Below are 23,188 nucleotides of genomic sequence, written 5' to 3'. Positions count from 1 at the left end.
ACTTGTGCTGTCTATTTCCTTAGTAACATACAGTAACAGGCTGTTTTTGTTTTATTTACATAAAGAGAAAGGGAATAGATGTTTATAGCTGATATAATGGAAGAGATGACCCTGTTTGGTGGACATCCCAGAACATTAAACTTAAAAGAGTTTTAAGTTTCATTGCTTAAATAATTTTAAATGATTATTTGAAATGGGAAAGTGTTAGCTTAAAGTTGCTAGTGCTGGACCCCTGAGCAAGGCCCTTAATCCTCAACTGCTCATTCAATGTACTGTAAGTCACTCTAGATAAGCCAAATGGCATAAATAAATATTGGAAAAGGTTTGTTATATAATAAGAGAATAGAAAATGATGGGATATACCATTATGGAAAATTAACCAACTTTATGGTAGTAATGATGTAATCATTTGAATCCATAACTTTTAATTTTTCCATAACCGCCCGCTCTGTTGAATTGTATTCTTTACTCATTTTGGACAATATGTTATGCATTAAATGTGTAAAGCTACATTTAAAGTAACCGGACACCAATCAACCGAGAGAAAATATGTATATGTGTCGTAAATAGGATATACACAGGGCATTTTTCCATTTTGCTATAAATATGGATTGTGTGTATTAATTTTGTGTACATAGTCTTTTCCTATATTACGTACTGTTTTACAGTATCTTTGTCTACAGTATCTTTTTATGTGCCTCTCGTGTACCTTCAGTTGAGCTTCGAGGGGTGATAAAGATTGCACGTATAGTACATGCACTTATTGAAATCTATTAAACATCTCCCTCTCTGGCCCAGCAAGAATAATTAATATGTGGTTTGGGTCAATTCAGAAATGTCTAAAAATAATATTTAGTTATAGCTTCCACAGATGTCAGAGAATGGAATCTCTTTATAGGGCCTACCGCTCCCATTTTACATAGATTGTGAGGTTCCTGTCTTAATTGTTGTGTGAAGGAAGAAGCACCTATTTAATGGGTTTAAAAAAAAAGCCAGAATGGAATTTGTGATTTCATAAGCCTTTCGAAGAACTTCTCTAGTCAGATTATGTTTGGCCATAATGATCAGTACTGTGCATGGAGGAAAAAGGCTGATGCTTTTAATCCAAAGAACACAATCCCATCTGTGAAACAAGCAGGTGGTTGTATCATGTCGTCATTCCTGGAAATAATCAACATTTTTTTCTGTGCCCTTCAGAAAATACATAGATAGACCTCCAGATATCAGTCACAAAGTTAATACTTGTGATTTTAAACATACCGCTAAAGTTGTGGCAAAATGACAACAACAGCAAAGTGAAAGTATTAGATTGGCCATCGTGAAGCCTTAACCTTAATCCCTCACACAATAATCCAGGCAAGGAGGCCCGCAAACCTGACTGAGGTACATCAGATATGTCAAAAGAGAAATGAGCTAAATTTAGTATTGCGAGAATCTTGGTAAAGTCTTTCCCAGGCTTTTGATTCAAGTTCAAGCAAAATGCAATGCCACCAAATACTAACAATGTGTATATACATTTGAACCACTGAAAAGCTGATAAAGTAAATAAAATCTAAATGAATCTGTCTTTTAGCTATAATTCTGAAATGACCTCTTATTGAAATAAAGTAGATTATCCCTAACTGATTGAACAAGGTTTGGTAACATGAAATGTGTGGAGTGAGATAAACAAAACTGATTGAATGGAAAATCCAATGCGTATATATATTTGCAAAGTGTAACTTGGTAAAGCGAAGCTCTATATGATGATATTTAAAGCGTAATTACCATGTATGATAATGATGATGTGCAGCTAATCCAGTCTAAACTAATAAATTTAAGTAGTCAAAAGACTGTAATCATAATACGGTGTAATAAATAAATGGAAACAGGCTCAACTATACAGCAACAAAAATGGTAGTTTGGTAAATATCCCTGATCTGTGTCTACAGCAAATATATATAATATATTTGAATTGGAAAAAATGTTAAGTGTTATTTGGCTGCTCCACACTCTGACATCATATAAAGCAATCTATCAACTGATTCTGAACAACATCAAATTATGTTTAGCAGTCATTCAACAACATGGCATAAAATGGATCAAAGGAGTCAACATGAACTAAATATTAGTCTGTGATAGGACCTGGCACAAGCTGATGGTTTATGAATGATCTACTAAACATCAAGTGCTATGGACTGGAAAAAAAATAAAGTAAAAGAAAAAAGTCATACATTACTGACATGCTGTACTGTGTGTGTTCCCTGTGCTCAGATGGTGATAATTCTTCTATACTTAAACTGCTCAGCAATGTTTAAATTTACAATCTAATAACTATATAGCATATAAAAAAATAACATAATAATCACTGAATTCTGTTTAGTAGAACAGAAATAAATAGAGGAATAAAACTTTTAGCAGTCAGGTAAATAGAAATTTTATGTACTGTGTAAGGTCAAATTTGTTGTTACACAACAACAGGAAGTCTTGGAATACAGGAAAACTTAATTACTCTTATTATTTATATAAATGATAGCATAATGCAGGCTGTAGTTTGTTCTATAGGTATTTTATGACCATTTACATCTTATTTCAATAGTAGCACCAATGATCAAAGCAGTGCAAACATTAATTAAAACAGCTTTCTAGATCAGTGCAGAGATCACTGTAATATCCATATGATAATCATGTTATTGCCACATCAGCACTGTCAAATGTCAAAATCTCTCTTAACTACATGATCAACTGAGGATTTGTAGTGTTAAATCATTTTCTTTTTAAAACATCTGTGCTGAATGAGATTGTTTCATATTGGTAATTTATTTTTAGAGACCTTTTGGACAAATTTCTGCCACAAGCTATTAAACGAAAGTGTTTTAACAGGCTAAATGTTTTAAAGGCAGTGAGAAGATAAATCAGGCTTTTTAAATGGTTCCAAAGTGGTTGGACATGTCCTCTGTGTAAATTACGTGAAAGGGTCTTATAATTGCTTTGAATCCTCAGTGTATAAGTTAGGTTGTGTGGCAACATGAGGAGACATACAATGACATGATTGGCAGTTTCTTTTTTACAGAAGAATGTAGGTTTAAATTTTAGTATTATTCTCTGATTGAATTATTACTCAAATCACTAGAACTACTGAAAGTTCACTCGTTCTGTGTTTCACAGTATAGCAAATTTAATAAGGGATGTGTGTGGAAAAAGCTTCCTTTACATTCATGGCATTTAGCAGATGCCACATATTTAATTCATATTGTATATACATCTGAGCAGTTGAGGGTCAAATGCACTGCTTAAGGTCCCAGGCGTGGGGTTTAAACTTAAGATGTTCTGACCAGTAGTCTAACATCTTGAGCACTGTCCTGGCATGAAAGAGTGTAAAAACAGCATCTGTTACTGTTGAATATGATAAATGTGTAAAGTGTAGAAGTAGGTCCTCAAAAATCTGAAATGTGCTAAGAAGTCCATAAATAATGCTAGTAACAATTATATTATTTGGTAGCCAGTTTATTCATTCATTCATTCATTTTCTACTTATCCGAACTACCTCAGGTCACGGGGAGCCTGTGCCTATCTCAGGCATCATTGGGCATCAAGGCAGGATACACCCTGGACGGAGTGCCAACCCATCACAGGGCACACACACACTCTCATTCACTCACGCAATCACACACTACGGACAATTTTCCAGAGATGCCAATCAACCTACCATGCATGTCTTTGGACCGGGGGAGGAAACCGGAGTACCCGGAGGAAACCCCTGAGGCACAGGGAGAACATGCAAACTCCACACACACAAGGCGGAGGCGGGAATCGAACCCAACCCTGGAGGTGTGAGGCAAATGTGCTAACCACTAAGCCACCGTGCCCCCCAGTAGCCAGTTTAAATGTCTGAATATTAGCATGTAGTCTAGCATGAGGTCTTGTCATGCTCTGATTAATTTACACTACCATACTTATTTTTCTATACTCTTTCTGTCTTTTCCTTATGAGATACATTTCCAATTAGTCTGAACATGATTTTTATGCAAATTCACTAAATTCATTTAAGGATACGACATTTATGTGCATTGTGTACAACAGCTAGTCAAGGCACAACACAATAAAGATGGTAAGCTAATGTCTTTTTAGTTTTGACTTTTGTACAGAACTGCATTAGCTTTATACTTATAGTTCACAAAGAGATGTGTGTATATATATATTATAAACTTTTTATGACTCAGTATTAGATAGATAGGTTATCTCTCTTTCTCTCACTCTCTGTCATCAGAACAGCTCTCGAATTGCATAACTGGCCTGATGACTAACCACATATATACATTCCGGGAAAATAAAATCTTTGCTAGAAACCAGAAAGTTGGATAACTGTCTAAGAATATTTAAAAGGATAGTAGAAGGAACATGCTTCACTAGGGCTTATGAATGTTTGATGTAGGCTTTGAGCAACAGAATGTTAAAGATTATGTCAGATATACTAGCTTAAGCCCAGACAACATTTGACGCTTGTCTCCGTTCCTTCTCACTACTTTCTTTAAAAGGAGGTTTTAGAATGGAGTTTAGGAGTGCAGATGTAAGAAATAGACAGTTATGATATCTTCCATGGAATATTGCCTGCTGTGAGAAATGATGACTCCATCCACAGCATGAAAAACATTTGATCACAGCGAAGAAACTGACGTCAGATCATGTAGCCTGTTTTGGATATGCCTGTGCAACCTCCTGGTGCTGTAAATACACAACAAATGGATCAGATCAATTGTGTGTTTGAATTAGAACATGATATTTTAATATATAATATAATATATATAATATTATATAATAGAATATTCACCAGTTGCTAATATTTATTATTATACATAGTCAAAGAAATAAATAATAATATGATTGTTGGATTTGGTATCATTGAGTCACAGGGGGTAAAAAGGCCATTACTGTCTGTGTGGAGTTCTCCTCATGTCCACCTAGATTTCCTCTGTTTTCTGGTTTCCTTCCACAACCTAAATGATGGATTGCCTACACTAAATTGCCCCTGGATGTGACTGAGCATGTGAATGTGTGTGTGCATGATGTGCTGCGGTGGACTTGCATCCCATCCTAGGTGTAATCCAATCTCTCGCAGTATTCCCTGGACAGATCCTGTACCAAACGCCCCAGGATAAAGCAGTTACTGATGATGAATGAATGAATGTAGTTTCATATCAAGAACGTGCACCATAGCAGACATGGGAAATAGCGCCCTCGTGTGGAAACACTTTATAACCTGAGTGAAAGTTCAGTGCACAGGGGGACGTTGGAGTTTTCCAGATATACGTAAATAGAGAATTCGAATAACAAATGCTTTGTAATGGAGTGTGACCTAAGTTTTGAATAATGGAGTCAGGAAGCAGGTTTAAAAATAATAGCTATTATTTAACCCAACAGTAAAGCACACATAGTAGTTTAATTGTGTGCAGGTACTCATGTGCAATACATTTTTAGAACGCTCATTAATTCAATATTTATAGCGATATAGTGAATTTCTAGTTTATTTTGTTGCCTCGTTGTGTTTTAAAAATTTAGCTCGAACAGTTTATCCCTCAATTCCTCAGTGTGCGCGCGCGGAGCAGAGCTACTCTCTGATTGGCTGAGCTGGAGATGGAAGTCCAGAGTCGCTGCTCGTGTGTTTACTCCTCGAGCGAGTGAACACCGTGCAGGAGAGACGGCGCGCGCTCGCAGGATGGACGCTCACAGATAACAGTCGGCGTCTGCCGAGCTTTCTTTTTATTAACTGAAAGGTGTTTTTTTTTAAACCTTCTACAGTGGTGGAATTGCTGTTGAACTTTGCTCACTTTCTCTGCTCCTAGTCAGTGGAACTTAACCGTATTTTAAAGTTTGAGGACACAGAGTGATTTTGCGGCTTTCAGAGGAAATATCTGTCACTCCAGTGCGCAGAGGCTCGACTACCGAAGAGACTTTTTTCCCTGATTCAGCGCTGATTAGTGAGGAAGATGCTCTGTGTTTGGGGAAAACGCGCACGAGCTCCCGGGGCGCTGCTCGCGCTCCTGTTCATCAGCGGAACCTTCGTGTGCAATGCAGGTAACGTACAGTATTTCACTCCATCCATCTACGCATTAGCTGGAAATAAAAATGCAGCACATTCGAAGCTTTCTAGGATGCATTTTTCTTATATAGTTATTGAGTAGTTATAGCCTGAACACGATACGTTTTTTAAACGCAATGGTTCAGTGCATCTAAAGAGAAGAAATCAAGCTTGTTAAAGATTTTATTCCAGGACCAACTTAAATCGAGATGTTCTTGGACAAGATCCGATCTTGATAGTGAGGCTGTGCAATGCAAAGCTGATAAGTGTGAATGAATTCTTTCTGATTCAAGATCCTACATGATTTCTGATCTCGCATGACCATCTGATGGAGAACTAAAGCGCTGTTATTTTCTGGATGTGAATTCTTGCTCTGAAAAAAACAACTGTCCAGTTAAAAAAGTAGCAGTTTATAGATTCATCAGGAACATAGGATACAGAAAGCTAGTAAACAAACAACGTGCTATAGGGCTATTAAACGGTTGATGTGTGTTTAACTTTATCAGGACGTTATAAATCGAGACCATGTGGATTATAGCATTAACACGGAACTAATCATTCATGATTTGGTTTTATTTTGTGCAGTCTGTAGAGACTGAAGTACACATTTTACTGAGCATTTTTTCTGAGAATAAAAATGAGATCCTGGTTCATTTAGAGTACAGTTTTGTTTGTTTGGATGTTTGGTTGGAGCCCCAGAGCCGATTCCTGAATCAGACCATTGAGGAGAGATTTCCGTGTTTCACTCTATGTTAGTAACCACTAGGTTATTATTTATTTGAGTCATTTTTATTTGAGTCATTTTTGCCCTAATAAATAAAGCAAACGCAGCGATAAGGGAATTGACGGAGATTAAAGTTCCTCACTGTGATTAAACAAGAAGTATAAATAAAGCAAAAAGAAATAAACAATAAACGAAATAAATAGAGAAAATGTATCTGTCTATGAGAGTACAGAGGATGGGCTTGTGGGATTAGTCAGTGTTATGCATATATATATATATATATGCATATATATATATATATATATATATATATATATATATATATATATATATATATATACACACACACACACACAGCTTGTGTCTGTGAGGGAGAGAGAAAGAAAGAGAAAGAGTTTTATAGACATGATCTAACTATTTAAATATTGTTTGAATATTTAAATGTGAAGAGAATTTTTTTCTGCTCCTACACCATGAAGCTTTTTATTCCTGAACTTGTGTATGAATGAACCGTCTACATTATTTACAGGCCTACATGTTATTGTAGCTGGGATTCAATCCAGTCACGTGTCCAAATATGCCGAAAACTCAATAATCGATATTGTGATTTCAACCAATTATAAAATAACAAAATAATTAAAAGTAAAAAATAAATAAATCAGGAAACCCCAGACCCCACGTTGAGGACTACTAGGTGTGACACCAGTAGGTTATACAGACTCATCTTTCTCCTTAATTTGCACTGGATTTGTTATCCAGCAATTTGTTATCTAGTGATAGAAATACCACGCATGCATATGGCATTGTATTAGTTTGTACATTGTTTTATTAGAGGAGAAAGCTAGTCCTGATAAAAATCTGTTTACATCTGAATAAGAGTGCCAAAACTGATTTTGCACCTCCTGACAGGTTCACCATTGGGCACCATTGAATCATTCCTCATCTTTCTTCGCTTCACAACACTCCTCTGAGATTTGCAGTATTTCACTCTTTTAAAAACTCTTCTGTTTGGAATGCGTATTAATATTATTCGCGGTTAGCTGCGCTACCATGACACTTCTTTGCCCAGGATGTTAAAATAAAGCAGTTATCAAATAACATTCAGTGTAGACTCAGTCTTGGCAATTTCTAAGTTAACGAGTAGTTTAACTGTGTATGAAAATGATACATGGCACTTGAATATAGGGTTCAGAATATGATTATGTGTTGTTAGTGATACATTTTGGTGCTCACAAAAGCAAGCAGAAGCAATTATTTAAACCCCCTCCTCTGTCTTCTCTTCACGTTTGTAACCAGATTTGCTCATAGGGAGCATTCCCAAGTTTCAGCAGATAGTTTAACAGTTAAAAAACAGAAAAGGAAATAAGGAATATCGCCAAACTGGGACAGCTGTAAAAGTGAACTGTGCAGAATGATGACGTTGAATAGGTTTTGTCTTTGGCTAAAGAAATAAGTTGCTACTGATCACTTTTTATTGTGTGCCTTCTCATTAGATTTACACGAGACATGTTTAACTGGAACAGTTTGTGCAACTCCCCAGCCGTTGTCCCTGGGCAGGCAACCTAGAAAAGCTGCTTATGCTGAATAAGAGGGGTGTTGTTTTAAAATAAAATCGCCTGGATGTGGAAAAATAAAAGCCTGGTGATGAGGTAGAAAGAAGCAATGGGTTCTTGTATGTCAAGGTTTGAGAGCACTGTTGTCTTGTCAGGTACCACTGTGTGTGTTCATCAACATGACAGAGATGCTAACACTTATTTCAGACCATACAGCATCAGAGTCAAGACAGATTACATATCATGTTCTATTCTGTCCAGTCTGTTCCTTTATTCTCTGTTCTCTCCCCTCCTGCTTCCTTGTGTGTGTGTGTGTGTGTGTGTGTTTGTGTGTGTGTGTGTGTTGAGCTTGAATTTCCTCTATGAAACTGCTCCCTCAGTGTTGACATACACATTAATTACCTAGACTGCCAGGAACCCATGTCTGGTTTCTCTGCCCCATCAGTCCCATCACTCATAAGTGTGTGTGTGTGTGTGTGTGTGTGAGAGAGAGAGAGAGGAAATATCTGGGTTTAAGGGAAACAGAGATAAGAGTAGTGTGTACGTGCATGTGTGCGTATGTGTTTTTCTAAGTACATATTAGGGAACGGTACTTTTTTTATCCTTAGAGTTTGTGAATTGTCACAGTTTAGAATAGAACGAGGAAGTTATGTGTAAGAGGCAGGACGGAGTGTGAGGATCAAATTAGCTTTGAGTCAGAAAATATATCAGAAATGGAGCAATGGGCAAGATATGACACCATTAGTGGAAAATCAGAGGTGTGAGGGTAGGGGTGTAACTCAGTGGTTAAGACTAAGGAGTTTAAATCCCAGCACTACCAAGCAGCAGCTGCTGAGCCCTTGAGCATGGCCCTTAACCCTCAACTGCTGAATTAAATAAATGTAATTTTCTCTGGACTAGGGTGTATAACAAATGTAAATGTAGTGATGTTGTTGATAGATATGTATTAGTAACAATCAGCTATCCTAACTCCCTGGGAAGTGGTAGCTCTGTGGTAAAGATGTTGGGCTACTGAATGAATGATCATGAGATTAAATCCCAGGACCACCAAGCTGGGTTCTTGAGCAAGGCCCTTAACCCTCAACTGCTCAGTTGTATGAATAAGTCGCTCTGAATAAAGGTGTCTGCCAAAACATTGTAAATAAAAGCATGTGTTTTTGTCAGTATTTTATTTTTTTTCCTCCTTTTAAAATTATTAATTTATGGGTTGTTTTTTTTTGTATTTTTAATTTTTTGTAGCTCTACGGTTTATTAAGTGCATGCATCTTAAATTTTAAACCTCAGCAAATTTTAATGTCACGGTGTACAAAGTGTTTCATGAAACTTCATCTTCAGCATATCATTGTGTCCAGCCCTGAAGGAAAGCAGTGGAGTGTTTCCTCACCAAGAAAAAGTCTGTCCCTGCCTGTAAGGGTCCGTATGAGTTGCACTGTAGTGCTTCAGGTCGAAAAGGTTGTTTCTGGTTAACTATGGGAAAATACTTCTCCTAGAACTGCTCAAACTAGTGCCATGTGTACAGAATGAGCCACAGACAATTATAAGTACTGTTTTTTTAGACAGCACTGAATCAATGGCCTCTGAGAGACAGGTCTATAGAAGAGGGAAGATGAGAACTAACAAAGTAAATAGAACTGGTCAAACAAAATGTTCAAGGCAAGAGAGGATTGAAGGAAAAGAAGAGGGAAGTTTTTTTTAGATGGAGAGACTGATAAAGTGAGAAGAGAGAGAGAGGGAGAGAGAGATTGCACATATTGGTGAGCAGACTGGTAGGAGTGTAACTTGCAACGCTGGCTGTGCATTAGTTTAATGGGAGCTTTGGGAGAGAGAAATGGAAGGGAGGGGGTATTGGTGATCGCTGCCATCCTACTCACTCTCCATTCTTGTATTATTCATCACTGCAAAGTGGCCCTTGTTAATATTTTAAATCTGTTTACAACTCTTTCATCCCTTTACATGGCAACGCACATCGCACATGTGAGTATATTTGTCTGTGCTGTAGAAAACATGCTGTACACGATTTCATGTTAGAAGGTGGTTTGAGAATTTTATTTATTTATTCGTTTTTGTTTTTTTTGCATTTACACACTTATTATTCTCATTTATGTAAAACAAGTGACAGTTGAGATTAACAAATGAGGGTTGCGGGCAAGAACTAGGATTTGAGATTCAAACAAACAACCCTTTGAAAAAAGCAGCCGAGCGCCATATTCACTCAGCCAGCCAAGCAATGTAAATGTAAGATGTAAATACTTTATGATAATTACCTTTTCTTGACACCAACACCTAGAAGCATTAGATTAGAAGTAAGTACGACAGATATTTTGGCAAACGTTGGATATCTATCGTGAACGTATGTGATACATCAGGTTTAATGAAGACACAGCTGAAAGATGAACAGAGAGAGGGAAAGAACGAAAATATAATGCAAGGTGGACTCACTGAGATGATGAAGGTTTGGTTCTTAGATATCCTTTAATAAAAATAAGAGGGAGATAGAAAGAGAGGGAGAGAGAAGTCAGAAGCAGTGGCATTCAAGCATCATTAAGTCTTTGGCTCACTCTGGGAAAAGACAAGCAAAAAAGAGAGACACAGCGAAAGAGTGAAGGTTAGTAACTGATGAGCAGATTGTTGGGAGGAGATGTTTTTATTAAGGCTCTTGTCGATGGCTAGAGCTCCACTTATTATTGGTGGACACCTTTAATGCTTTTCCAATACTGTACATATTGTGTGCAACAATAAATCTGCAGCAAACAACAGAGAGGAAGAAAGAAAGAGAGAGAGAGAGAGAGAGAGAGACAGACAGAGAGAGACAGAGAGAGAGAGAGAGAGACTGTAGGCTGTTATGAAGCAACTAAGAACAGGAAAGCTAAATAAAACATGTAAGGCTTGAATTCCCACTTCTCTTGATTTATCAGATTTTTTATTGCCATCTTTATAATAAAAAGTACTTATAGAGGGAATAGACTGTTAAATCTGATTGCTAAATCTCAGTTTTCCTATTCATTCTTTAATAGCCACAAAAGTCTGACTCAATGGATGACGGACATTACTGCAGCTGTTCCCAGAGCAAGCACAAAGAGCTCACACTTATTCACTAGGCAGAGTTTAAGACCACAGGCAGGAGTCGGACGGGAGGTGAGCTGAGAAATAGGAGGCTGATGCCATGAGGACACAGTGAGTTGATGGGGTAGGTGGAGGGGTAGATGACAGGAAAGAAAGGAAGGAGATTTTAATGAAGTGAAGATGAGCAGGGGATGGATGAATAAGAAAAGAAGAGATGGAGTCTCCTCACCCCAGCTAGAGTTTACGGCAGATGGGCGGTGTGAGTGTGTGTTTGTGTGTGGGAGGAGGGTCAGATGGGTGGAGAGTGACAGGGTCTGCAGAAGAATGCCTCTGTGGGGTGGCTTTGTGCCCGGCTTGAATGGAAGGGCTGGAAGAGGCTCTTCTCTGCCACTGTGTGTGGGGTGAGGGGGTGAGCCTGCATTCTCCACTTCTGAGAGTGAGTGTGTATATGTGTGTATTTACTTGGCCTCTGTTCTCTTTTCATAGTCACACTTCTATTCAGTCCTCGCTGAACAAAAGCGCCTGGAGCTGGCATGTGAAAGTTTGTATTATTTTTCAGCACTGTAGTTATGACAGGCCTTTTACAGCTTCTCTTGCACTATTTTTCAGCAACGGCAACCGACTTAATAACTTCACTCTTCTTTAAGAAAAGGCATTTCACTTCCCTCTGTAGGAAGCTACAGTCACAGTACAGTGAGTTATGCAGCACACAAAACTGAGAGCCAGTCCTTGTGTGTCTTTGGCTGGCTTTCTGTCTTGTCTGCTTTAGAGGAATTTGGTGGAACTGCCTCACACCTGTCAACACACGCAGATCACTGCACGTCCTAATTACAGCCACCTCAAACTCATTAACTCATGAGAATGAGCATGTCTTTTCTCATTCTGGTGAGCCATGTGTCTGATGCTTTTAATTGTTCTGATATGCTTGATGGACTGATTTTGATTGAGAGGTGGATCCAAACTACTCAGCAGGCGATACGGGCATGCAGGAGTAATCACTACTGGGGATGCATTTGTTCATTACACGCAGGCCAAGTGAATTTGCCTGTGTATAAAACCATATGCATTATTTCACCTTATTTTTTCTACATGTGTTGTGGCTTGGAAAAACAACATGAATATCCTGAACTGACACCAGCAGAAATCTGTTTACGTCTTCGTTTATGAGCTAAACTACTTCTGGATATTTTTAGAGAAAAATTACAGCTGAATTTGACAGAATATAAGATTACAAAGAGCAATGAGTATCAGCTTTAACTAACAGCATCATCTGTATCAGTCTTTGTCTCTGTTAAGTATCGTCGTCTCTTCCTTCACCTGATCTGTGCCCTCTCTTACATGTGCGACGGAACAGATTCAGTCACTTCTGTTATGATTTTCAAAGTGCATGTACAGTAAGCTCTCTTCTGTGTGTCAGTGATGATGTGACAGTGCAGGAGCACTGCAGACAGATAACATCTGAATACAAACTGAATTTCAAAGGCCTGTGCCCATTTTCCTGTGACTCATATCTATACATGAAAGCATGAAAGCATGACGTCATCTGTGTGAGAAAATCACTTAAAGCTTACAAGGCTTTAGACATCTTAAGGCAAACTGCTGTGTTTGTTTAACCTTGCACAGTGTGAATTTTGTAGCTATGTTTTCTTAAAGTAGTCGTCTCAATGTATGTTATTTGCAGAAATATACATTGTTGTCATTTTTTTATTTTTTTCCCCAGATTTCATGTAGAGCAACATCACCTTGTTTTATTTTTTTCCCATGTTACATATAAGTGAACTCCATAAACTACATACATTCTCCTATTAGTTTCACTGCAGGTACCAAAGTTACTGAATAACGAGCTTTAAGATGAGTAACTAAATAATAGTGGAAAGGTTTGAATGGGATATTAAAGCATTCTCTCAGACTACCGTCTTCCCAGGGAGCACTGGAGTCCTCAGGGCTTCTGAAACTCATACCATTGTGGTCGCAGCCCCCCATTGGTTTTAATATGCATTCAGTAAGCATCGCGGAACCTCTCTTTAGGGGTCCATGCGTCCTGCTGGGGCCATGTGACACTTTGGGGCCATGCAAACCTTTTTTTCTCCTCATATTTCTAGCTGTTTTTTTTTTTTTGCCTTCAAAAGAAAGTCCTGACCAATCCTGGAGATTAGGCTCAAGCTAATGTAAGGGTTTGGTTATATATGTTTGTCTGACACTGAGATGGTGGGTGAAATAACTGTGTGAGAAATAGCAGCTTAAATAGTTTTGGTCAGGCAAAAGTCTTTATAAACAAGCAACAAGATCCATTTTTGCTCTGTTTTGGCATGTAGCATATTTAGTCATGTTTCAGTCTCTTTGGGTATGTGTTAAATGTAGATCTGTTTGTTTTTGTCTCATCCTTTCATTCTGCTTTTCATTTCCTTGCTTTACATACAATCATTCTCTGTCTGTCTGTGCCCTTATTTGTCTCAGCGCTGTGGTCTGGGGTTGGGAAACGGCTCTTTAGAAGGCAGCGTGGAGAATCCTATCACTTGGAGTTTTAATGTCTATTATGACTCCCATCTGCCCCAAGGGTAGCATTGTGGGTGGTGTCACTTGGGGATGTGAGAGGGAGGAGAGAGTATTTATTAGGGTTCTGCTGGGGTATCCATACCACTGTGGGGAGGAGTGTTTAACACCCCAGAGAGGGCATACACACAAACACATATGCGTGTTCACACACTGAGCAGCTGGTTTGTCATTGTTTTGGAGTAAGGATGTGTTACTGGTCAGTGAAGTGTGATGACATGTGATAAAACAGCATTACAAAGAGATGTGCAGAAGACCTCACACAGTCATACTCTGTTAAACAGCCAGTCCAGCTCGGCCTACTGCCACGATGGGAGAATTCTTTAACTGGTTTACCACAAGAGGCATCAAGAATCCACAGGTATTAATATGTTTTGAATAAAATCATGCAGTCACAGGTCAAATGTTCACACCATATTTTAGAATCTGGGATACATATGATCACAGTGACTTTGACTCAGGCATGGTTGCTGGTCTTGGGCTGGTATAAGTTCTAGTTTTTTCATTCACAACATTCTCTTCAGTTTGGACAGAACGGTGGAAAAAGTATCATCTGGTGAGAGAGTTCTGCGGCTCAGAGGAGATCGTCCAGCCCGGTTCAAGTTGACAGGAAGGTTAGATTAACTCAGATATCCACTCTTTACAAATGTGGTGTGCAGAAAAGCATCTCCAGATGTGCTGAATGTTTTTTTTCTCATTTCATGTTAAAGATATCATTTGAATTTGGCTGGTTTTCTGTATTTCCAAGTGACACATTTAACCAGAAAGAGAGCGTGTGCTAACTTTAATTTTTTCAGCAGTTTTTCCACCTGTATTTTCCTAATTCTGAAGAGATCTTTATCATCTAAACCTGCAGATTTACATACTACATGTTTATAAGTACAGTATATATCTTTTATACTGATAGCTTACTGGGATCCAAATGAATGGCTACAGTTACAGCATCATGCTGTGCCAAACCAGTGTGAAATGCATTACCTTTAAGCATACTTATCAAATGAAAGTCATTTATTTATTTACTTATTTACTTACTTACTTAATTTCAAAAGTCAAACTTTATTTTTTGCTTGAACTTTCTGGAAACTCCAAAAAAAAAAAAAAAAAAGGTAATAATATAGACCTAAGATCTGCTTGTCTACCTCTACTAGGCCTTTCTGAATAGAAAGCTGCCTTAGTGAGAAGGTTAGGCTGTTTCCATGTGGGTCTAACTGCTAATTTTATAATCGTGAGCCACCTGGAATTATACACCAATCCTTATTCCTTTTGTTCAATCTCTTTAATTTTGACTACATCCATTATTTACAGCTCTCTGTTCTGCTAATCATTTGTAGCACAGGGATTTCACTGTATATAAATGTTTAAAGCACTCTTTATGCACATGACAATAAAATTAACACGTTCATATTCTTCATCCTTTTAATTGCATCCTGTGAAGACTCTGCCTTCACCTGTCTGTCAGCTTTCAGCCTGACTTGTGATGAAGGAAACAAGTGAGCAGGTATGTTAGCGAGTGAGAACTTAGATTGAAGTTGCTGCTGTTTGGAGTGTAATGGTGAATTGACACTCACAGAATATGTGTGTGTGTTTTCACACATCCTCAATGCTCTGGTGTGTGTCTGATTAGAACATGTGGGTTAATGGGAGAATTACTGTAATCTCACTCTGAATACTGACTTCACTCACTTAAACAAATTATAAGCAGATACTTTTTGATTACTGTATGTCATGATATTTTAACTTTGCAAATTACTGAGTTCTTTTTTTAATCTTCCTCACCAAGGCATGTTTTCTTTCCTAGCCATTAAATTAGTTAGAGCAAAGCTTTTATAGGAGTGTTGATGTACTTTAGCAGTTTCACAGATGCTTAGTTCAGGTTCTGCTTAGTTATACAGTATACGTGGATGTTGCAGAGATCGCTTAGACATCAGAACTTCAACTTACTTACCATACACATGTATCACGCAGGAGATCTTTGTGTGGATGGTTGTGGAGAAGCACATAAGCACGAATGCTAATGTTAGTGCTGACACTGTGTGTGCTTGTTAAACATTTATTTCTGTATACGCATGCATATGTACGTATAAGAAGGTTCACTTCAAGCCTCTCACCTGCGGCTGAACAGATGGGTGCCGTGGCCAGCCTCACTCTCACCTCTATGCACACTGTGCTTGTACTCTGGCACTCTGCTGTGATTAGCAGGTGAGCTGAGCTCTTAGCCGTTAAACCCAGCCAGGCCACACTTAGCCTTCTGTCTCAAACCAGTCAGTATGTTTGGCAAGTCCAGTGCCCCTTTACTAGAGTTCATCCACAGTAAGCTGCCCTCAGCCTCTGTCTGTATATGGCAGCAGTGAGTCAAGTTTATCTGTCATGGCATAATGCCCTAACGCAGCATGGGCAACGGTTATGAGGATTAAGGAAACAGATGGACGCCATGCTGACTGGTGCAGGTTCATTAACTCTCTTTGCGGTTGCTCTGAACTGCGCCACCCCATCCAACCTCGCACTGTCTCGTCTCGTTCTGCTCACCGAATAGCTCTGTGAAGGAAAGAGAGCTACAAGGGCAACTTCAGCAGTGGAAGCCGTGAAGATGTCTATTGATCCGATGGCTGAAACGTGGGCAGGATCATTCTGCGTGATCGATTGATCTTGAAGTGAGGGACTTTTAAAAGACTGTTGATGTGTAGCTGTCAGAGGGCAACTCCCATCTGGGCCTGTGTACTGTGACTGCTTGAATCTTTGTCAGGAGACAGCTTGATGCAGTGAGAGAGAAAGAAAGCGATCAGGACTGGAGGAGCTCATTGTGAGCATGTTAACTTAGATCTGGGAAAAAGATCCAGGGATGAGCTAAAGAGCATTAAAGTCAAGTTACCAAATCCTTTTTCCTCTAGACACACACACACACACACACACACACACACACACACACAGTATTTCAGTTGTTGGGAATGCTTAAAGGCTAGGTAAAATAACCTCCTTTTTCCCCTGTGTAATGAGCCCGAACACCTTCCCATGTGGCATCAGCTGCTTTTATGCACTTGATGTTCTGCACAGAAAGAAATTTTCTTTTCCTAAAATCAAAGAACATCCGAATTGGTATTCTGTAGATATGTCTCACCCCATTGGCGGCCAAAACTTTCAAATCTTACACATTTCAAAAAAAGTATTAGGATTAAACAAAAACACAAGAATAAAACGCATTCACCAATATACGCTATATCACCAAAAGTCTGTAGACCTCTGACCATCATACTTATATGTGCTTGTTGAACATCTAATCTCAACGTTTGTTGCCTCTTTGCTGCTCTAACATCCTACAATCTTTTGGGAAGGCTTTCCACTAGAATTGAATGAATTGAACATGGCTGTGGGAATGGCTGCCCTTTCAGCCACAAGAGCATTAGTGAGGTTGGGCACTGATGTCAGGTGAAAATGCTTGCTGCACAGTTTGAGTTCCACTTCCTCCCGAAGGTGTTTAATAGGGTTGAGGTTAGGGCTCTGTGCAGGCAACTCAAGTTCTAATTTAAGTTCAAGTACATGTTTCAGCACTATTATTTTAGAGCACTGGAATTCTCTGAAGCTAAGAGGTACTGTATGAGAAAACACAGCCCGGATATACAGAAAAATGAACTTAGTTTTGTGGACAGCTTTGAAATTTCTTGTAAATATTGTTATCTATAAAAAAAATATTGGTGAATCATCCAGCACTTGGGATGTACTAAAATCTTGCCTAGTTAAACAGACTCTAGGTAGCGCATGTCTTTCCCACATAAATACTGTATGAAATCTGCAAGTGAGTAATCTAACATAGCAGAAAGCTACAGTAACTAGAACATGGAAGCCCTGTGTGTCTGATGAATCTTCCTCCAGCATCCTTTCCTTAACTTTACTTATGCAGAGATTGGCTGATTGACTGTAGCGTTCTGTTTCGAAAGGAAATTGGAACATATGGAATTAAATCCTGAACCTCATGTCATTTCATGGGCTCTTTAACAGTAACTGCTCATAATGCTTGTTAATATAATGCTTCATAATGGGATAGCATAAGGCTGCATTGATTGATCTGGGCTCTGAGTGCAGGCTTTAAGAAGACATGCAGACACACGGACACGTAGCCAGCAGACGTTTTAGCAGATTGTGTCGATGGCTTTGTGTGGGTCCCCACGCTCCTGTCAGTTGAGCTGTCTAGGCTGAAGGCTGCTGCCTCGTTTTCTAAAGCATGAGCAGGTGGTCGCAAGCACGTGGGACAACTGTGGAGTTCTGGAGTTACAAAATATACTTTACATGTTTATACCGCTCTGTTTATATGAAAACCAAAGAGCATTCTTCGAGTATACTCTCGTATATGCGTGGTTACGAGGACGCTTGAGTGCTTAGTCTTGCACTTCAGATCCAAAGCACAATTCGTTCCCTGCTTTAATGAGATGTCATAGAAGTGCCACCTGTGAGAAATCTTCTGACGGCACTTTATGATAACATCACAAAGCGGTTGTGCTCCATTTTTCTTTGTTTGTTTCATTATAAAACAAATCAAATGCTGAAAGGAGGGAGAGTCATGGTGAATCACAATGACAGCTATTCCTCAGTCATTTGCAGCTTGAGCACGAGAGAGCAGTAACTCATGATTCTGCTGCTGCCTAGAAACTCTTGATTAAGTGCCGGGCTTTTTTGTTCTTGATTTAGACTACCAAGTGTGATTGACACGACTGTATTGAGCGTTTATGTGTGCGTGTGTTTAAGTGTGTGTATTTGACAGCATCTGTTCACACTACATTTAAGTGAATGTGTGTAGCTGTGTGACTGACAGTTACACAGTGGTGTGGAGAGAGTAAATCTGGTGCTATTAAAAAAATACCATGGCTGCACAGATGCATTAGCACAATTTACACTTCTGTTCTAGAAACGCAAACGCTCAGAGAATAATGAAGTCCAATTCAGTGGAGCCGCTGTGACTGCCACGGACTAGACACACAGGGAGGGAGGAGAGAAAGACAGAGAGGTGAGCCACAGGGTAAACAAGATATACAGGAACACTAGGTCTCACCCCTCCCTCTGTCTCTCTTCTCTCGCTCTCTTTCCTCTTCATTCAACAAGAAGGGGGCAATTACATGGCTGTGTCTTGCATGTCTTTCATCTGCTGCGGGCAGTAGTGGTGAAATAAAGGATCTCTCGCATATAATTACATAGAGACATCCTGGAAGAGGGCGTCTGTCGCAGCACACAACAGAAAAGAGTCCTAAATGCCTTTGATATATATATATGATGAGATAAAAAAGACCAGTCGGACTCGTTTGATCCTGGGAACTTGTATCTTCTCTCTCAGGGCTTAGCATGATGATACTTATTTCACCTGTCCGGACAGGGCAATAACCAGAGCATACACGTCAAAGGCTTACCGAGCTCTCTACTTAAGCAAATTATAGTGTCTGTAGGCAATTTAGTTGTTTTGAAGAATTTAAGATGACTTGCATCTGGCTTCTTTCATTATAGCATAATCCATGAATGCAAAACATCTTAAATGTGAGTTTGCAGCAAGTGGACTGCCATTGCTTACTGAATTAGCTGTACGTGGGTGTGACCTGAAATCAAGAGGGAGAGGAAAACACAGACAGAGAAGCTCATAAAGGGCAAAGTTCATTCAGTCATTATCAAGCATATCATGAGTACATGGTTTTCAGTGTGGAGTGTGTGTACATTTTTGCCTGTAATCGTATTAGTTTTTATTCCACACATGGAGTACCTCTGAAGAGACGAGGCGCACTCAGCACTTAACGCTGCATGAATAGATACCATGCAGCAGAGTTCAGCGTGGGTCTCCAGTCAGGTCTGCCTGTGGAAAAACACTGCTGCTGGTCTTTTGTGTTCACACTTCAGAACTCCTGCCCTTGTTTAACTTCTGAACCCATAAAGAAGCCGGACAAGAAGAGCTAATGTGGTGGGTGGAAAAATATACTGAGAAGATAGATGAGAGAGAAGAGAATAATTCATTAGACTTATTTATTTAATGGTGAATCAAAAAATGTGTGAGGTTTCAGCAGTGTTGTGTCACTCAGTGATTACTTCCCACTTTCGACCATAGCTGCTTTATGTTTCCTGGTTGCATTACAACACACAGTCCTTAGCCATCTGTATTCATATCTTCATCCATTACCATCGAAGGGTTTTTAGCCCTGGATTTTAGATTAGAGTTCAGAGGATGGATGAGAGAGGAGAGTGGGCCAGTCAGGACTACACACAACAGAGAGAGAGACTGGATTAGTGCCCTATTAGTGAAATGGTACTGTCCACCTCAGAACCCCTTCATCACCAACAAATGCACACAAAAACAGGAGTACAACCCCCGCATCAACGTTTTTTCCTCACTTTATTCTGTTTATTCACAGGATTATGGTGCCCTAATCCCTTTCAACCATAATTCAGATTAGATTTTGTATTATTTTTATTGCTGGGCCTGTATCCAGCTTTCCCAAAGGATTGTCTGACTGACTGGGCAGCCATACCACTCAGAAAATTGATTAAAACTCTCGACCGTGCCCTAGATTTCAAGGACACTGACAGTAAAGAGATGCATAAAAACAATATGATGATAATGTGAAAAAAAATCCAGTGTCTGTTAACATGGATTCTTACTACTATGATGTTACCATAACTGCCTGTGACATTAGAAATGATTGCTTTTTTGATGTGTGTGGTCCTTTGACCTAACAGAAAGACAACCAGTATAAGAGATGGAAAATAAGGGACAGGTAAAGATATAGAGAACAGATCTTGAATAGACAGGTCATGTGGAAAATAGACAGAGTTCAAGAAATTAGGTCATATGATTCAGTTCAGTTCAGTAGAGCTTTTTAAGAACAGACAATGAAGTAGAAATCCAGATGTAGATTTCGATCTTTGATGAGACAGCCAGAGGTGACAGTGGCAAAGGAGAAACACTGAGAAAAAATGACTCAAAATAAAACGCTGCTTATTATGGGTGACACTGGATAGTGAAATTCGAAATCACTTCAGTGCAGGTGTAAACAAGGTACATGGTACTAGGCGTGTTGAAAGGATGTTCAGTGTGACCAAGAGTTCTGGATTGAGCACAGGACTGACTCGGATATCACAGACTCAGACATCAGAGGTTAGCATCTGAACATACATCCTACATACTGTACATCTTCAGAATGATAGAACTACAGGGTGAAAGAGAGACATGGAAATAAGTTTAGGGTCTGACTACCACACACCAAAGCTTTAAAAAAAAAACAGTAGAATTAATTTGCAGGCAGAAGGATGATGACGGTGCACCACAGTAGATCAAGGACGAGCGGGTCAAGAAGCTGTCTGACAGGGAACCTAGCTAAGCTGAGAAGGATGTCCTAGTGTGGGGATTAAAGTTTGTGATTCCACCCCATCTCATCCCAGTGGTGGATCTCATCACAACATCATGAATCTAACACCTGCAAGAACAGCATGTCAGATACTGAGGCATTACAGCACCGGATGGGGTTTGCACTACCCTAGCCAGCACTAAAGCACCATCACGTCCAATCATACTCAATCCTAACCTACTCAAGAAAGGAAGAAGCCCCCAAACCTCTCTCAGGCCTGGTGATAGTGCCATCAACTCTGTGACATACTGTACAAAAACACTGCCAAATCTTAGATAGAAAAATAGATTGGCTCTTTTTATAGGGAACACAGAATATCTTATCTGTACAGCTATGAGGGATTTATAAAGGTGTAAATGGGGAACACCACAACACCATTAAGAATCCTATCACTGATTATGTATAACTGCTACAGATGTTTAGTATAAAGTTGAAAAGGAAAAAAAAAATCAGGCACATTTTTTTTTCATTCAGTAGAAAAATCCTCAAGATTTTTTCAAGGGTTTTCATTATTGAAATCACATAAACTTACTTTCTTTAGTGGGTTAGAGCTCTAATGGCACTACAGCGACTACTACTACTACTACTGCAAGCCATTCGAAGCAATTATTCTTTCTTTCTCTTATGATTGTTGTTTGTTTATGTCTGATAATATAATTTGTTGACAGCTGTTACTTAAGTTGACAGGATATTTTTTTGTCTGTGTCTGCATGATCAAATTATTGTCCATGTGTTGCATCCTTGATTTCAAGAAGCATGTCTGACTGTGGAATTGCATTTGTCTTATTTGGTTATGCAACAGAACTTCTCTTGTGTCCTGCAAAATGAAGTGTGCTTTGTTTTTCCTGCCTCCGGTATTGCGCTGGGTATTAGAGTCTGCACAAATACACCTTTCACCCATCTCAACAGAAAAGAAAACAAACATTCAACACTTCTTTTCCTCTCTCACTCTCTTCTTCATGAATACGGTCCCCATTGCTTGTTTGTTTTCCCTCATTTCAGATGAATTATGAAGTGAGAGGACAGAGCGAGAGAGGAGTGAGGGAATACGGAGAGATGCTCAACCATAAGCAAAGCCACACAGAACCAGATTGGTTTGACTAGGGGTATTTTTGTTTTATCAACTATCTTAATAATATATCAACTCTCTTCAGACTACATAGAGCCCACTAAAGCTAACAGATAAAAGAAAGGGCCTGACTGGAAATTAGGCTTGGGCTGTTTTGCTGATATGAAGAGGATAGAGGGGCCTCATGCGTGTTTGTGCTAGCTGCTTGTAAGCCGGGCCTGGGCCGTGGCTGGGGTGTACATTTCATTAGTCTTCCCGCCTCTGGGGAGCGCTTGAAAGGATGTGGTGGGCCGTGCTGAAGAGAGCAGTATTAGATTATGAGGTGAGAGATTTGAGAGCAGTAGCATATAATTGGTAATTGGTCACCACTCCTTTTAATATCTGCACCTCCGGCACGTGACCGGCAGGAGGGTGCGGCCCACGCGTTATCCAATTCCCAGCCCTCCCCGTTTCTCTTTTATTCTCTCTTTCTCTCTCTCACCCCCATCCTCCCTAATTTAGCCATCTGCAGTCTAGCCTTTCATAGGTGGGGAAAATAGGGGTTAGACACGGTCTCTTTGTGTGTGTGCGTGTGTGTGCGTGTGTGTGTGTGTGTGTGTGAGAGAGAGAGAGAGAGAGAGAGAGAGAGATTAGTTTGGCTTTATCCGGTAATAATGTTTGTACATTTTAGTTTTAGGTGACTGTATTTTATAATCTGTAAAAATGGTGACAGTTTTTACAGTAACTGCATGTCTGAGTAAAGTATCTATGACATGTTTGACTCTGTACAGGTCAGCTTGGGGCAGTGCTGTAAAT

The 23,188-nt window shown here is 39.3% G+C and overlaps 1 protein-coding gene across 3 annotated transcripts in view; it reads left to right on the top strand.

The window, feature by feature from the left end:
• Positions 1–5,630: 5,630 nt before the first annotated feature.
• unc5b (unc-5 netrin receptor B) overlaps positions 5,631–23,188 on the top strand; it is a 55,975-nt gene continuing 38,417 nt past the window's right edge. For all 3 annotated transcript variants that reach the window (XM_060872548.1, XM_060872547.1, XM_060872546.1), the window contains exon 1: positions 5,631–6,054. In XM_060872548.1, the coding sequence (XP_060728531.1) occupies positions 5,967–6,054 (88 nt within the window). In that variant the 5' untranslated portion in view covers positions 5,631–5,966. The remainder of the gene's footprint in view (positions 6,055–23,188) is intronic.

This window comes from Tachysurus vachellii, chromosome 6, assembly GCF_030014155.1.
Source record: "Tachysurus vachellii isolate PV-2020 chromosome 6, HZAU_Pvac_v1, whole genome shotgun sequence".
Lineage (NCBI taxonomy): Eukaryota > Metazoa > Chordata > Actinopteri > Siluriformes > Bagridae > Tachysurus > Tachysurus vachellii.
This window is presented reverse-complemented; position numbering and strand designations above follow the sequence as displayed.